General features: G+C 45.0%; 1 protein-coding gene across 4 annotated transcripts in view; it reads left to right on the top strand.

The window, feature by feature from the left end:
* The first annotated feature begins 315 nt into the window (after positions 1-315).
* The window catches only part of HCFC1 (host cell factor C1), a 39986-nt gene continuing 22137 nt past the window's right edge, over positions 316-18164 (top strand). The window contains exons 1-11 of one of the 4 annotated variants that reach the window (XM_078871412.1): positions 316-513; positions 5137-5285; positions 5870-6030; positions 6848-7104; positions 7530-7614; positions 8210-8316; positions 8732-8911; positions 9354-9725; positions 13296-13411; positions 16311-16481; positions 17367-17588. In XM_078871412.1, the coding sequence (XP_078727538.1) occupies positions 354-513; positions 5137-5285; positions 5870-6030; positions 6848-7104; positions 7530-7614; positions 8210-8316; positions 8732-8911; positions 9354-9725; positions 13296-13411; positions 16311-16481; positions 17367-17588 (1980 nt within the window). In that variant the 5' untranslated portion in view covers positions 316-353. Of the gene's footprint in view, positions 514-601; positions 1366-3458; positions 3783-5136; positions 5286-5869; positions 6031-6847; positions 7105-7529; positions 7615-8209; positions 8317-8731; positions 8912-9353; positions 9726-13295; positions 13412-16310; positions 16482-17351; positions 17589-18164 lie in introns of those variants that run through there. The other 3 variants (XM_078871411.1, XM_078871413.1, XM_078871415.1) reach the window with 3 other exon arrangements.

Genomic DNA, 18164 nt, shown 5'->3' with positions numbered 1-18164 from the left:
CATCGGGATTCCTCCAGGATCAAGATTCTCATTTCTATGGGGGTGGCTACAGGGGGGGGGGAGGGGTCTCAGTGGGTCACGTGGTGCGTGATGATGGGGGGGGGGTCTCAGTGGGTCACGTGGTGCGTGATGATGGGGGGGGGGGTCCGTGACGCAAGAGTCTCACACGAGAGAGTGGGATAGAGGGAGAGTGGGGGGGGCCCCGCTCGTCACCGGAAGCCGGTGCGGGGGATGTGGCGGAAGAGGCGGGAGGGACGGAGGGAGGGGGGTCAGCACCCCGCCCATCCATCCCCCACGGCCGCTTCCGGCTGTCTCGCGCGCGCGCTCGGCATTGTGGGAAGGCGAGGCCCAAGATGGCGGCTCCCACGCTCAAGTGGAAGCGGATCACTGGCTCGACGGGACCTGTGCCGCGGCCGCGCCACGGCCACCGCGCCGTCACCATCAAGGAGCTCATGGTGGTGTTCGGCGGCGGCAACGAAGGCATCGTGGACGAGCTGCACGTCTACAACACGGGTGCGTGCGTAGAGCGCGGCGAGCGAAGCGGGTGACGCTGTGCGCGACTCGGCGGGTGGCGTAGGGGGTGGGGGAGGCGCGCGCGGGGGTTGGCGGCGTCAAGATGGCGGCCGTGTTTGTGCTGCTCCGCTTTGGCGCCAAAGCGGCTCGCGGCGCCTGTTTTGTCGCGATTTGTCGGCGATCCGTCGACGTTTTCGCGCCTTTCGACAGCGCGGGGTGCGCGCGGCGGGCGGAGCTCGCTTCGCCGGCGGTCGCGCGCGCGAGTCGCAGCTGTGGTTTTGTTTTATTTGTGTTGTGTTTGTGGATAAGCGCTGAGGCGGCTGGGGCCTTGCGGGCCGCGCTTTTTTTTATCACCACCGCCGCCGAGTTAAATAAATAATTAAATGCGGCTTATTTTTTATTTCTGCGGGAACGCCGCGGGATTTTTTGTATTTTGCTCCTTCGAACAATTGCGCGATTCAAATTGGTGACGTTTTTATTGTTTGTATTCGGCATTCAGTGCGCCGTTTTTGCAAGTATTGCGGTGCTGGTTTACTCTTGGGCGATTCTTTTATGCGGGTGGTGGTGATGGTTGTCATTGTTTGAATTGCTGAGCGGGAGATGCTGTGTTGACAGCAGACACCGCAGCGCCTGCTTCCCCTTGCTCTTTCTCAGCATACAGTGTCTTGTGTTTTTTTTCTCTCGTTATTTTAAGTAGCGGGGTGACTGGAACTACTTTTGTCTCACTCCGCTCCCCCATCTTTCCGGTCCTTCGAACCCGGCTTCTCCAGAGCCGCTTCACCGCCACCCCCCTTTCTCCGCGGTCGTTGTCGTCTCCCTCCGCCACTCAGCGGCGGTAATAACATGGCGCCGGTCAGTGGAGGCGCTTGTGTTGTTAGTTTTGCCATGCGCCCTCCATTGCCTCAGGGCAGCTCCCGCGTTGCCTTCTTCGCTGTCCTGGCGGCGTCGTTCTGTCGGCCAATGAGGTGGCACACAGGGGAACGGTGCTCCGGTCCTACTCCAGCGAGATATTTTCTTGCCCCTGTGGGTGGAACAGAGGTGTTAAGTCAATAAACCGACGCTTCTCGGCTGACACCGTGTGTTTGTGTGTTTTACACGAAGGACATTTTTTTTATATTTGTTTAATTGCGTTGGCTTAAACTGAAACTTTGCATAAATTAAACTGCCTGCTTTAGGCGGGTAACAATTTTCATTTTTTCAGAAAGATATCTCAGAAGAAATAGAGGCCAAGTCAAGAGAGACATGGGTTGTAACGTCATCCAACCATTGGGTGAAAGACAATAAAGATGCAATGATAACAAATGTCATGCTCGTTCATTCAGTCAACACAATCTACTGTAGTACAGCAGTGAACATGTGAAACAAATTCACGAAATTTGAGTAATCGGTTTCACTAAGTTTTCTTCATGAGAGGAATGGTACTGGCTCTGGGTAGTTTAATCTAGGAACTCGCAACATTGAGGTGGGTTTAATTTAAAATGTTTTGGGAAATCTTAATATTTAGCCTGGATTTACACGATCGATGGTGGCTATTTTTTTCACATTCGTCTACTGTGGCTTCAAACAAAGGGCACATTTCTTATATTGTTTTAATCAGGGTTCTCATGGTGTGTAAATGTGGTCAAGTTATAATGGGATATTCATCTGGGAGGTGTAATTTTAGCAACTCTTTAATACGAATCCTTGCGAGACTTTTTTAATTCGAATAGACTTTTGGACTTAAACTCAATCCTTTGGTTTTAACTGAAGTCCACACGCATGTCTGCTTGCGGAGTACACTCACTCGGCACTGTCTGCACGCGTTGGTTTCCAGCTACTGTAGCTTGTAGTTAAATGAGTGGCGATTATTCGGTTACAAAACACCTTTACACCAATGTAAATATTTATTCATCATTCTTTTTTAGAATACATAAACTTAGGTCGTGGTGAATGGGATAAAAAAAATCAAGTGTTTCTCTTTTTTCGCACCATACTTAATGCCGTGATTGTGGCTACTTTCAAGGGAAACCCTTGAATGAATGCAATAAAATGACGTAAATTTGCCCTGGTTTAGAATTTCTTTACTTTGTATGTGTATTATTTTTCATACTGTACAAAGTCTAGTACTGTATTTTGCAAACAGTTCTGTTTTTATCGTGTTTAAAGCAATTGGAACGAATTGCGCATTATTTTGCTGCCTTTGTTTTACGTGACAGCCTCCATTCACTTGACACAAGAAAATAAACAAAGCATTGACGTTGTACAAATATTACTAATTATATAAAAATGACAACTGAATGCAAATGAGGTCACAGCTTTCTAGGAGGGAGGGAGGGAGCGTGTTCAGTGGAGATGGGAGGGTCGGGATGCCCAATTAGGCTGCTCGGTTTTGTTTTCTCAGCCTTTCCAATATTTACGCAGCCTGATGCTTATTAAGGGGTTTATTTTTTAATGCACCAGGACTTAATGCGTCACATGCTCTTGATTCGTTTATTGTCCATTAAATGATTCCCACCATATGCTTAAGCAGTGCCCTTCTGTGTGTTAATTACGAATTCACCTTGGTATGTAAGCGATCCAGTTCAATGTTTTGGTCCTAAGAGGAGAACATTTTACTCCTGGATAATTTCTGGGAAATCCTGTCCACTTTTTGTTGCGCCGAAAGGCGTGTTTGGCACGCATACATGAAAAGTCACAACAATGTATTCAATTAGTTTACCCATAGCAATAATATCCACTTAACATCCTTTGCAGGCTCGTTTAATTTGATTCGTGAACGATTTGATGCAACGTGCTAACAAAAAAATGGCACGACGTTTTACTGAACAGGACAATATAACGTCCGATTACGAAATACTGGCACAGAAAAGGTTTTGCAAAACACCCTTAAAATGCCTACCGTTTCCTAATGAGGCATGATATTGCGCATATTCCCGTGTGATATCATGCACCACAATGAGCTGACTCAAATGTTTTTTGACCCCTATTTTTTTTGTACGACTGTTACGTTACGTGGAATTTCACTTACGCAATTAACAGTATCCATGCCATTTAAGTTGGTGCATGAGCAGACCTGTGGTCGCTATTGGAAGATGCCCCACCACCCCCCACAGCTGTGCTTTTACACTCTAAAAATAATAATGTTCTACTATAATAATAGCTTAATTCATGTGATTTGCATTTCAAAACGGTGCTAATCGCGAATCACATTCACATGAAGACACAAAGTCGAAAGAGATCAAGGGTATGGAGGTGAAACAACACAAACCAGGTCCGGCGACAGTAAACACGTAAGCTCCTAACATCGGCTAATTCTAGGGAATAATAGTTTGATCTTGTACACCGTCATTCATGTCAACAGCCCCCAAAAAACCCTGAACATCAAGCTATAGCACATATCGACGGTAGGCAGCAACAAAGTTTTAATGCCTGACATTGTTAAGCCGCTCGTGAGTTAATGTACAGGGTGGTCCAAAAATTAGGACACAGGGTTATATTTTAAGGAATCATAGCGTTATTTCAGTGGATTTAATGTTTGAAACTAAATCTTTTAATGCCAGTGTTAAAATAAATGAAATAACCCCGTGTGTCCTGACGTGGGCCACCCTGTCTATGCATTCATTACATTGTGCACTAAATTGGGTGCCCACTTGAAGTGAAAAGTAAACCTGGCTCTACTCTTTGGTCAATTGGCAATGTTATTTGTTGGCCTCGGTTACCATTTGAAGTTAAAGATGGTAGCTCTTCCGTATATTAGTACCAATGTGTGTAACTTTGCATCAATTAATCATTCAAAATGTATTCTTATGCCCACTAAACGTATGTCGACTTGCTTATTTTAGTCGTTTAGGTTTTATGTACGTACAGTATTTGGTTGACATACTACCCTATAGCCAGTAGAAGGCACTACATTCACTACAAGTGCAAAAAAGGAACTGATTCTTGAATCGTGATTAATACATAGAAACGCAAGGAGGTCAATCGGTACAGTCCTTGTACAAACTTTGAATGTCGAAGGGAATCGTGAATATGTTTTATATAAGTGTGCATCCAGGAACACACATTTTTACACATTTGCCTTAACTGATTAGCCTTACAAATAATAGTATGAAGTAAATAAAGCATGTGAGTATTGTGAAATATGAATTTGACACGTTAATTTCAGTTTAACAAATTACCAATTGGTGTGCATGTGCAGCCCTTTTGGCAGTCCATTGCTGGAAGAGGGCTTCCCCATATTGTGCTGGTTATGGGGGTTTATTTTCGATTCTTATCACAATGGCCAGTGTGGGTTGGTGAAGGCGTGGACAATAGACATCAGAGCATTGAAGTACTGCACAGTACAATTGATCTTGCTGCAGTTCCCTCTTGTTACTGACAATGTAGCTGCTCAGCAGCCAAAGACACTGGTTTCATCTTGAGTCAACTCTGCTTAGCTTCTGATATTTTGGTGAATTTCGACAGATTTTTTCATAATGCTGTGGTTGGTATAAACATGTAAAAGTTTATTTTTAAATGTGACATTTATGGAATTAGAAGGTTGTTGAGTGAGCGTTGGTCATCTTGCATATGGCTATGTGAATCGCAACCCTATAAGTCCACGTCGCTTGCGTCAAATTCACACCCGCGGTGTGTCATTTGCAGCAACAAACCAATGGTTCATCCCGGCGGTGCGTGGCGAGATCCCACCGGGCTGCGCAGCGTACGGCTTCGTGTGCGATGGCACACGGCTGCTTGTGTTCGGCGGCATGGTGGAGTATGGGAAGTACAGCAACGACCTGTACGAGCTGCAGGTAAGCCACCCAGCAGTCGCACGGTTTATCCTCAAGTCCCGCATTTTGTATAAAACCCCGCGATGACATTTGCAAGAATGGGCTATTGTAAATGTCACACAACACATGTATTAGAGGACAATGCAACACAAAAGAAAGCTGTTATCTTGTAAATCCGCTGTGTGCCTTGGGCTGTCCAATTTAGGTTTGAAGGATTCTTAATGATGAAGACTTTTAAATTGCGGACACGTGTGATATCGCAGTGACATCACCAGAGTGCTATAATTACATGCTTAGCTAACTTTAAAGGCTGTTAGCTAATTCATGGAGCTGCATATTTGTTATAGCACCAATCTGTCTTGAACATTGCTCCTTATTTAAAAGTTCAAACATCAAACACATTGAAAATGTTTCATTTTAACTCCTGCCCTTGCTGACTTAAGAAGCGTTGTGTTTGAATTGGAAAGGTTCCCCCTTCCAGCCTCATGCAGTGCACCAGGACCCTGAGTGAACTAAGGTCAGAATTAAAGAGAATGACGCCGATTCCCATGTTATGGCCGGCATCTTGCTCTCATTCTAACCGGCATCTTTGTTGCTCCCCACAGGCGAGCCGTTGGGAATGGAAGCGCCTAAAACCGAAACCCCCGAAGCACGGGCCGCCCCCGTGTCCCCGACTGGGCCACAGCTTCTCGCTCATCGGCAACAAGTGTTACCTTTTTGGGGGTCTTGCCAACGATAGCGAGGACCCCAAGAACAACATTCCCAGGTGCGGGGCCCACGCCGAGTGGATTCTTGTTTGACTGTTGAGATTGTATTTTTGTGAAAATGTATACATTATAATAATGTACTGTGCTTTGATAATCCAATGCTGGATGAAGTCCTCCTCCCCATGTCATGTTAGTCGTGGGGGTTGTTTGAGTGTACTTTGCTTGTGAGTGCAAGTTTGTGAAGGGGTTTGGAAAGGGGAGGGGGGTTTAGCGCCGTGGTTAGCACTGCGTTGTGTACCAATACAGATATCGTTCACCGCTGATGTTTTCCATGGCCAGGAATTGAAGTCGGGTGTTAGTGCTCATTGTGCAGTGTAAAAATCACAATGTGGCCGTTTCTGCACACGACATAATTTCGTCTTTAGAGTTGTGCATGGTGGCGTATGCCTGTAGCCAGGCTTTTTGTAAACAAGGTTTTGGTGTATCGTGCAGATGTTTGAAACTCCCAAACCTGCTGTGCCGTAAATTGGCCAAGAGATGGCAGCACAGCCAATGGGTTTGTGGTCTTCTCCACAGACTGTTCGTGTTATTCCTGCATATGGGTGGCGGGGTTTATCCACGAAACCAGTTTCATCCCACATTCAGAACACTTCTTTACGTTGAATTGGCCAAACATTGAGAATCCGTGAAGCTTTCTGGTCTAAATAAATAACATTACATATGAAACAATCCTCTTACACATGATTGAATGTTTTCGTATCTTGAGTCGAAGAATATATGGAACCTGAGGATATTATGCTTTAACTCATAGTCGATCCTTCTGGTTATGTCAACGCGTCGCTCAAACTTAAACCGACGTTGACCTCTTGTCACCAGGTATCTAAACGACTTGTACGTGCTGGAGCTGAAGCCGGGCTCGGGGGTGATGGGCTGGGACATCCCCGTGACACAGGGTGCCCCGCCGCCTCCCCGCGAGTCCCACACGGCCGTCGTCTACCCCCAGCCCCCTGAGACCTCCCCTGGAACCCCGACACAGCCGGCACTCACCCAGCCGCTGGGACGTCGGCCCATGCTCGTCATCTACGGAGGCATGAGCGGGTGCCGCCTCGGAGATCTGTGGACGCTCGATGTTGGTGAGTGTGGCGCATGCGGCGTGGAGAACGGGGGTGGCGTTCTGAGGTCTGACAGCAAATTTTACCTCCAATTCTTTCATTTGTATATTAATTGTTCAGTTCTGTAGTCAATGTATTGTAATGGTTATGAAATTATTTCACCTACAGCTGTGTACTTTTTTGATTTGTGAACCCTCTCGAGCTCTCTAGTGGAGGCCCCTCCATCAGAAGCTGTGTCGGGAGGCTATTGGAGGGCTGCATCTTTTCTTTTTATTTTGACCTTTTTGACTACAAACGCCATGCAGTATAGCAAAATCTATTGCGGTACTTATTTGTCAAACGCTTCCACGTCTATGGCCCCCATCTTCATCACTCTGCACTGACCAGCTTGGTAAAATATGGTCAATTTTTTTAATTGCATTAAACTCCATCCATCTCACTTGCAGACACAATGACCTGGAGCCAGCCAATGATGTCGGGCATTGCTCCTCTCCCTCGCAGTCTTCACTCTGCCACAGTCATCGGACCCAAGTAAGACTCGCGCACGCCCAACGCGGTGAACTCGCAGATATGTTCACTTGAAACACGTGAACAAAATACAAATCCTCAACATTGACGATCCATGCTGTCACGGTGGCAGTTGAATGTGAGATGACATCCACATAATGCCTTCTTTGCAGTCAAGGTCTCATAATAGATGGGTTTCAATCTAAATTATCACCTTGAAAAAAGGGATCGGATACGCTTGCTGAGAAGGAGTAACGGTGGAGCATCTTGCGTAATTTATAGCTGCGAAATGTGTCAGAATAAAAATCTTTAAAACTTTATTTAGACTGGAGGAATCTGAGGTATGAAGCTATTTTTTTTAGCAGAAGTCCAGTAGGACATTGTAAGCTATGGAACTATTGCATTTAATTTTGTTTGTGATATCGAGGTCTAAATTGAAAAAAGCATAACTATGCTTCCTGTTTTATTTCAATCTTGTTCACATTTCACTCAATTAAATTTTGTTTTGGTGAAGTGTGGTTTTCAAGAGGGCCCAATGACTTTACAAAGCTCGACAGAAGTAAGAAGCACCCAGATTTGTGTGCGAGTTAATAATGTTATTTTTTTGCTGCTATTCCAGAATGTTCGTATTTGGAGGATGGGTGCCCCTTGTGTTGGAAGACGCAAAAGTAGCGACACATGAGAAGGAATGGAAATGCACCAGCAACCTCGCCTGCTTAAACCTGGGTGAGTGGGGAAATTATGCTTGATTTTGTGTGCTATGATTTACAATAATGATCGTAAGCTTTACTTGCTGTTGGCAGCCAACAAAGCTGCAGTGCTTAAGCCAGACCTATTCATGAATTGATATGAATGTGCATTAGTCTCTTAAATGCCAAAGAATCTCAAAGCGACTTAACTATATACTTTCAACAATTTACAATATCATATCACCATTGCATAGGAAAATGCACATGTTATTAGTAAAGATGTAAGCTTGAGTTTTCATTTGGTGTTATGAGAAATCGTATAATCACAAACATGAGTTATAGCACGCACATATTTCACAAATGGGACGCATTCTCCACTGGTCAACTGCACACACAAGAAATTACCTCGTATTACGCGTCCTTTAAATATATTTTTCCTCCGCCACGCACAGAAACGATGACCTGGCAGTCAGTGCCGACTGACACGTCTGAGGATAACAACCCGCGCCCGCGCGCTGGCCACTGTGCCGTGTCCATCAACTCACGCCTGTTTGTCTGGAGCGGCCGAGATGGCTACCGCAAGGCCTGGAACAACCAGGTGTGCTGCAAGGACTTGTGGTACCTCGAGACAGGTACGTGCTTGCGCATCTTTTCCCTGCTCACAGCCAGTCACTGCCATCCTCGTCCGCGCGCGTTATTTATTCCGGTCAAAGGCGTCGGTATATTTTTTACAGTCATTTGCATCTATGACAGGGGTGCATTATTTCTGGTCCTTAATTGCAGCAGGTCCTGCAAGTTGCGTGGATAACTTGAAAGCTCCAACTGCTTCGTAGCTAATGTTTTCCGGTCCCATTACTTAATTGAGAGCTCAGTTTGCACGAAGACCATTGTCCCTCCATGGGCACTGGAGTTACACACCCTGAAACTCTTTTCATCTGTTATAATTATTTTGGGGTCTTGTCAGTTGTTTTGTTTACACATTGGCGACGGCTTGTGGAGGCCTTCATCTACCACGAGTGGATGGACCATGGCTGATGATGATGACGCTCTGTCCGTTCCACCTTCCTAACGTAGAGAGGCCGCCGGCGCCGGGTCGTGTGCAGCTGGTGCGCGCCAGCACGGACTCGCTCGAGGTGAGCTGGGGTGCCGTCAGCACGGCTGACGCCTACCTCCTACAGCTGCAGAAGTATGACATCCCCCCGCCAGCCGGCGCCACCCCAGTGCAGGCCCCTGCAGGCGTCAGCGCCATGGACCAAGCCTCTGCCTCTGCAGCCGCCGCTGCTGCTGCCGCCATGGCCGGCGACAAGAGCCCCTCGCACGCTGCCACGGCGCCACTGATGGCTGCCGGCATCCCCACTAGCCCCATGCCACAGATGACTACGACCGGAGGCATCCGTCTGCTGGGCGCATCGGCGGCCGGAGGAATTGGGGCAGCCAACGCTCAAGGTGAGCATAGTTGTGTCGCTTAAATGTGCCAGTGTGTGCAGATGTGGTAACGGTACCATGTGAGTTGCTTAGGATGCATGCCTCGTTTCTGTGTGCGTGTGAGAATTGTTTATGGTTTGTGCACATCTACCCATTTGTATAGTTTTGTCATCATATCTGAGGATTGATGTCCGGGACAGATCCTCTCCTCTTTTAGCAACTGTCAGAGGTTCTCAGATTAAATGCATATATCTAGGTTAATGGAGCAAACAAAATTTAGCAAATGACACTAACAAAGTATTGATCTTTTTATGGATTTGTGACCATGAATTGCAACATTTTATTGAATTTCTGGGAGGGGACGATGTATTGTTACATGCATTATGTCTTCACCATTGGTCTGCATTGCTGTAGTATGTTAAATATGAATAGTGCACTGAGTTGACAATGCTGAGAACTCATTCAAATCCAGAGTTCAGCGATGTGTAATCAAATCGTGTTTCCAAGTTAGCCAATTGGTGGTCTCAGCCTCGTCGCTATTGATTTTCACATTTTGGCTTATTTCAGCTCTCGAGAATAACAAATAGATTGATTTAATATAAGCGCTCTTGTTAGAGTATATAAATATTTTATCACACGTGGATAAAGACCCATCAGAGGGACTTCGGCAGTTCTGACATTTCCTGGGGCTGTGTTGGCACTGATAGCTATGAGAGTTTTGAATTAAGCTTGTGTCTCATGGCATGATGCCAATAGCACAATTACAATATCATTGACAGAAATTTCCTTCCAAATTGTTGGGAAAGTCATGCAGAAATTTGCTTGTGTGCCATGTAACTGAAACTATTACTGTCGTTCCTAGAATGTCCAGTGGGAGGCAGACTAGCTACTCTCAGAGGGGGGGGGAGGTTGGTGGTCTACTGCTGACCACAGTTAGACGAGGGAGTGGTTAAGCAAGCAGTGATTTCTTGTCACAAACATAAATTTAAGTACATGAGAGGCACGGGGAATATCAGTAGCATGTGAGATGCTGATTAAATTCAGTTGCAAATGTAATACTGCACCAAATGCTGGCTCTAACACTTTTTTCAATGTATATGGTCAAATTCTCCAAACTGTTACAAATCAAAACCATTCTACTCTAATAAGCTCAGCTCTAAATATGAATTTGCCCAGGAATGCCTGAAGGCTTATTTTCAGGAGGCAGCTTGTTGCATTGGGATTTCTGGTCGATTGGCATTTATAAATTAGTGCTTGTGCGGGGATGAAACGGGAATTACCCAAAAAAAACGCACACATATGAAAGGATAATACTCAACATCAAACAGGTTAATGAACCAACTTGCAGTATTCCCATCTGGAAACCTACACCATCACCCCGCACAGAAATCTGCTCTTATCAAGATGCTCATTCATCGAGTGAAGAAAGTGTCAGATGGTGAGTCTGAGAAATGAAATTCAACATGTTAAAGAAGCACTGCAAATGAACAGTTACAATGATGCACAAATCAACAGGGCATTGAATGCCAAATCAAATAACACGAGCATTGAAACTTCCCAAGTAATTAAAACGATCAAAATAACGTACATTGCGGGAGTAACTGATAAACTAGCCAGATGTTTGGAAAAAGAAAACATCCGAGTCAGATTTGGCACGGTACATAAAATACATAAATTAATATCTGGTACAAAAGATGTATTACCGAAGCTATCAACAGAAGGTGTGTACAGGATTAACGGCACGTGTGGCAAATTCAATATTGGGCAAACAGGATGAATGATCAGCACAAGACTAAAGAACATCATATAAATATTAAATACTCCCAAATACAACCGTCAGCAGTAGCAGAACACGCATGCCAACAAGGACACTCAATTGATTTTGATTATGTTGAAGTTACGTGCATAACTAGTTACTCCTGGTCCAAGACTAATTAGAGAATCTATCGAAATTGAATGAAATAAAAATTATTTTAACCGTTCGGATAGCTACCCGCCCTAGTGCTGCGTGGAAGTAAATCATCAAATAATACATTGTTTAAATGCAATCTTATAAAGGGCACCATACTTCAAAAGGGATTACTGTTGGTCCGGCTATTTTCATACACAATGGACATGGAAGGGCAAGATCAAAGGGCTTGCATAATGCACATGCATAATGTACGTTGACTCATTACCCCCCCCCCCCCCACTTTGCGCAAGAGTGCAGAAGTGTGGTCACCACATCTACGCCTCTATATAAGGATCAAAACAGGTGGACTTCTCCACAAATCTGGCTGTCGCCTGATGAAGCTAGTTGTAATTACTGGCGGAACGTCTTTCTCAGATTGTAAATGTTGTGGGTTGGCTCTCCAACACACCGGTGTGCTGTACTCGTGACGAATTGGCACGTTCTGTTTACGTGACAACACTTACTATTTGGCAATGTCGTGTGGTGGCGGAATTTGATGACATTTACGCGATCTAACCCAAAAAAACCTCATATGGATGATATTGGTCGCGAAAGCCTATGTGTTAAACTACTCACTCCCGTTGCATAGGCAGCTTCACAAATTTGTAGTCAACCGTTATGAATGTTGAACTTCTTTCGCACCATACGTAGCCAACCGTGAAAATTGGGAGTGTACATTTCCACACTCGACCAATTGGTTAATGTAAATGGTTGATATCTGTCTCGGTAGGGATGCCAGATTTATCTTGTATTGGGTGTGGTGGTGTGATACTGTAAGCCAGTGCTCCAGGTGTGAGGTTTCTGGATCATACAGAGATGCTCAGATTGTAAATGTTGTGGCTTTGCTTTACAACACACTGGTGTGCTGTACTAATAATGAATTGGCATGTTCTGTTTACGTGACAAACCTTACTAATTGGCTGTGTCGGGTGGTGGCGGCTTAACGATACATATTTACACGATATAACCCAAAAAATACCTGTATTATGGAGAGATGCTTGTGTTGGACACGGCCACCTGCAGAGCTGCAAAGTGTGATGGTCAGTAGGTGATGGCAGAGCAAGCTGATTTCCCATCCTCACTAGATTTTTGTAATCTTAAAACCACATGTTCTGCATCTTTTCCAATTTAGAAATGATTACTTATTAACGAATTGGCCAAGTATCTTAAGCACCCTAATAGTTTTGCGACTTGGAGGCCTAAAACCAAATCCAAATGCGCCAGCTCTCATCAGATCTCAGAAACTAAGGAGATTTAATCCTGGATAGTGCATGGTGTAGCAGGTTGTTTTAAACTTACCTGGGCAGTGCAGCAAAGTATATAGTTGTACTGTACCGCACCTTTGACTAGCGCGGTTAGCCACGTCCAATGTAAAAACGTTCAACATACTGTATAGGCATTTGCCCCCAAAGTCTGCTTCTTTCATTCACCAATCCATACTGACCAGTTTGGTGAAGAATGGACGAATAGTCCCCATGAACCTCACGATGTGGGGGGGGGGGGGACTGACAAATAGCTGTACATGCACGTGTATTGTATATGTGCTGATAACGACATTCTCGGTGTTTCAAGCACACCACGTGAGCAGTTCTAACACCGTTGTTATCGTGTGCTCCGTGTACGCCTTTTGCTGCCATCAGGAACGACCGTGGTGCGGGTGCAGACCACGCAGGGAGCCGGCGCATCCTCTTCTCCGATCTTCACCGTCACACGCAAGCCCACCAACCCGGGCATCACCGTTTCCGCCCTACCCACGGTGCGTGTCACTTGATGCTCCATGTGCCACTGCTGCAGAAAATTACAAACTCCAAACTTAATCCGTAACTTTTTGTTATTCTATTGTCAAGTCTCGCCCATTACCTTGCCGATTACCAGGAACAACAAATTGCGTGGGTAGGGAAGTTTTTATTTATCTATCTCGCTTTGTACTAAAATGCAGTGGTGTTTTTCTTTACGTTATTGCTTGAAGGTGCAACCAGCATATGAACTGCATCCATACATCATAAATGAAAATTATACTCGTGTGATGTGGTGGGGGAATTAATTGCTATAAATAGTCATGAAGTTTGTGCAGCCTTAACGCAGTGGTTTGACCCCAGCGACTCAAGTTGTGACTGAACTGCTTCTGGCCCCCATTCATAACCCACACTGAACGGCACGATAAAGTATTATCTAATAACCCCTATGGCTGACGTAACATGGGGTGGCTCATGTCACCACTCCAAATATGGTACAGGGTTGAGGATTTGTGAGCATAAAAGGAAAAAATGACTTTGTTTATAGACATGTTCTATGCCCTGGATGGAGAGAGCGGGATAGGTGTTTTATATCAGCGCCAGCATACATTAGTTTCGGTAATTGCAGTTAGTGTGAGGTCTGCTGTACGTTAGCAGTTTATTTCCCCCTAAGCCACTAGAGGGCGATAGTTCACTGAATTACGAGCACTTACAGAGGTATCTTGCTCTGGTGAGAGTGGGGCAGCACGCATCTCTTTTTCACAGCCCCGACTCAGTGTTGGAAAGGCTATATTCCTACGGTGGGGGTGAGTTCATCTTTGGAACAATCGCGAGTAATTTTTCATAATTTCGATTTAAAGCTTTCGTGACTGCAGGGATTCATCTTCTTGGTTCTTTCGGTAAAGTCACGTAGAAGGGAAGTAATAAAATAATCAAAATAAAACATAATAAAATAATTCTCACGACGTTTCGGCTACAACGCAAGCAGCCATCTTCAGGTGAAGACGGCTGCTTGCGTTGTAGCCGAAACGTCGTGAAACGTCGTGAGAATTATTTTATTTTATTATGTTTTATTTTTATTATTTTATTACTTCCCTTCTACGTGACTTTACCGAAAGAACCAAGAAGAAATTTCTCATAAATTAGTGCAAATTTTTGTGGACCCCTTTTCTCCAGTTGTGCTAAAGGGCGTAAAGTCATGTGACGAAGCGTCCTCTGTTTAGAAATCTCAGAGCGGCGACAACTGGCTACAGCTCCTGCTGTAGGCTTGTTACATGCCTGAAAAAAAGTATTCTAGTAAATTATCGACAATTTAGCCAAATTAAATGCAAAACCAAATATCTCAAGACCAATAATACAGTAGTAACATATAGTACAGTACTTGAGATTTACCCTATTGACATCGCCAAACAAATAAAATTGTCACATGTGCAAGCATTGAACGAGCCAATAACTTTTTCAACTCAACCACTAAGTTGAAGAACATTTGCACACCCATATTAAGCAATCGGATACGATGTTCTGCTTGAAACTGCCAAGCATCTCCAGAAAAACCCAGAAAACACATTACAGGAACAACCAATCACATTTTAACTACATATAACAAATTATATGATTTTTCTTTACACATTTTTCACTTATCTTTGCCAGTCATTCATATATTATTTATTCATAATTACTGATAAAATAAATGAGCCTGTAGAGGGAAAGGATTGTTAAATTGAACATTAAATGAAGTGTTAAAAATGTTATAGTAGTTTATTATGAATAAATAATCTACTTTGTAATGTTTGCACACTGCAAGTAATTTATGACAGCTCGATTAAAGTTATTTTCATCAATAAATAATACTTGTATTTGCGTGTTAAGTGCTTGTGCATGCGATAATTATATTTGTTTGGCTATGTTGGGTGGTGGAGGCCTTAGGACAGATATTTGGCCAGATTATTGCGTAGCCTAACCCAAAAAGTCCCGCATCTCGAATTAGCACGGCTGGCTACGTACGATGCAAAATAAGTTAAACAAAATACATATTACATGCAACTATTCATTATCAACTAAATAGAATGGATTTTTTGTGCAGTCATTGGAGACAAACTCATACCCTATGCTCGTTTGCACTTGAGATCTGGTTTAACAACGAACAGCTGAAACTTGGATTTTATCTTGATCTTTGAGATACAAATATAGTGGGTCCAGCTGCATCGCAGACATTGTTCCTTTTAGAGGCAACACTTTTATTTGTAACACAAAGGGGTAACTGCCCCTTTTCCAGACTACAGCGAGTTACTGCTACGAAGGGTCGAGCTTCCAGCTTGTAGAATGCAGCGACCCCGGTCACTCTCAGGGACCCGTCTTATATCCCTCTCCGGTCGGGGCCGCTCCGCCCTCGGCCCCGCCCACCTACCTGAACATTCTCGTTCCCTCTGGAACCTTCTCAAGAGCTCTCTCCGGACACGTGATCCGGAATGTCCACACAGGGGGCACCAGGTGGGGGAACTGGGGTCAACCAGAGTGCCACGGCCCGGGGCAACCCTGCCCCTGGGCTGACACTCACCCCCTCCCCCTCGAGGGAGCCCCCACCACACGCTGTGCGTGGTGCCCGCACTATCCCAGTGCTCGCCGAGCCCCGCTAGGGCTGGTACTACACACAGCCACCCACGGTGCTGTCCACGATGTAGGAACATCGAGCGGCACGACCCTTCCGGGCCGGCACCATACAGTGACATCCCTGATGTCACTACACAAATACAAATTTACCAACTTTATTAACAATGCCTTTATAACATGAAATATAGCAGGCTAACGTCTCAACACGAAAGCACAAACTGTCAACAGCTCAACCTTGCGCATGATCAAAGCTGCCTCTTACCGTTGGTAATTTATTTTATTTTTGTTTTCACTGTGGTCTTGTTTCAGACCGTTTCTGGCACGCCACAGATGAGTGGCATGGCAGCGCTTGCTGCTGCGGCTGCCGCCACCCAAAAGATCCCTGCAGGGGCCTCTTCGTTGGCAGCCACCACAACCACACTCGCAGCTGGATCCACAGGCATCCCAGGCACCATTAAAGTTCCTCCCGGCACTGTTGTGGTAAGGGACCGTGTCTCACATCTCAAAGCGGTGGTGAGTGACGTCGGTCGTTCCCGACTCTTGGCAAATCCTGGGGGTGTATATTACATCGCGTTGGAAGAAGCAGTTATTATTGGACATGTTGATTGATGATAACTTTTAGTAATGTGTTTTTTTATGTTTAATTATCACTAGCGCTAAACAAACGCGATTAACAATCCAATTTTCAACTCTTTACACTGTCCCCTATAGAAATAAAACTTCAGTCGCTTAATTACTTCATTTAGTATATTGCCACGACCTTTGGCATGGGAAGCGAGGGCGCTACCAACTGCGCTACTCCGCCACGGCCTGTGGAGGGGTTACGCTCTGGGCTCTTATACTGTGACGTTCAGCCAAAGCCAAGAATGCGTTCTATTTGAATATATGTCAAATAATTTTTTTTTGCCTAAAAAGTGTAAAATTTTGGGAATTTTTTTTCACGAACATTAATTGTCTGTCACAACGAGTCTGTGTGGAAAATGTCAGCTCGATTGGATCACGGGAAGTGGGTTAAAAAACGACCGAAAGATTTGCACGGTCATAAGCAAGCAAGCATGCGAACTTAATATAAAGGATTTAAAAACATTTTGTTGTACTAGTTTTTGTCTTAAGTGAAGATGATGATCCACCTCATTTGGTCGTCGTCATTAACGGCGCTTTAGTACAAAAAAGATGCCGCTCTGCAAAAGAATGGCGCGATCAATCGGTAGCTCCTAACCATTTCAACATCCTTTTTTTCTTCATTTACGCACGACTATGGGCCCATTAACACGTTAATAGACCCACGACCCTCTGATGGCGGTAACAGCGGCAGGATTTCTTTAAGAGCAGTATTATTTTTGAGTATAGCGCCATTCCCTTCAGGTGAACGCTCCTGCGACCTCCATGCTGAAGTCGGCCATGGCCCAGGTGTCTTCACCCGGAACAGTGTCGGGGACCTCGGGCAGGCCCATCATCACCGTGCACAAGTCCGGCACCATCTCGGTAATGCCGCAGGCGCAGGTGGTCACCACCATGATCGGAGGCGTCACCAAGACCATCACCCTCGTCAAGAGCCCCCTGTCCGTGGCTGGGGGCGGCACACTGGTACGCCGTCGCCCGTGACGGGAGAGCGTCGCGTTGTTGCACCATCTACTCCGGCTGAAAAGTTATTGGCCGAGAACATTTGTCCATACCACCTGAGGAGACAAACCTTACCCATTGTGGCTTGTGGCTGATTTCTTTGTAAAAAAATTACCCAAATGTTAATGCAAGTGGAAGTTGACAGGCAGAGGACAATGATGGTAGTAGGTTGCTGTATCCTCTGTTTAACCTGGAGATTAAATAAACCAATTGATACATCTGTAACGGTGTTTGCCTCTCTTGCGAGGGCGACCTCGGTGCCAGCCTCCACCTGCTTTGTGTTTCCATATATTTTAGTTTAACTGGCCAGCTGCATTATGCTTCTTGGCAGCATTAACCAGTGTATATTGGCTAAATGTTAAATAATTATTACTTTTCATCATGATGTAAATATTACTAGTGCCCACCGATTGGTCTGTGAACCCACACTTGTGGCCGAGCGAGTACCAAGTGGCGATAAAATTATAGCATGCTTGGGTTTAGTGCTAATACATATGCTGAGTAAACACAGGATTTTATTGCAATAAATGTAGCAATATG

This window comes from Lampetra fluviatilis, chromosome 32 (assembly GCF_964198595.1).
Source record: "Lampetra fluviatilis chromosome 32, kcLamFluv1.1, whole genome shotgun sequence".
Lineage (NCBI taxonomy): Eukaryota > Metazoa > Chordata > Hyperoartia > Petromyzontiformes > Petromyzontidae > Lampetra > Lampetra fluviatilis.
This window is presented reverse-complemented; position numbering and strand designations above follow the sequence as displayed.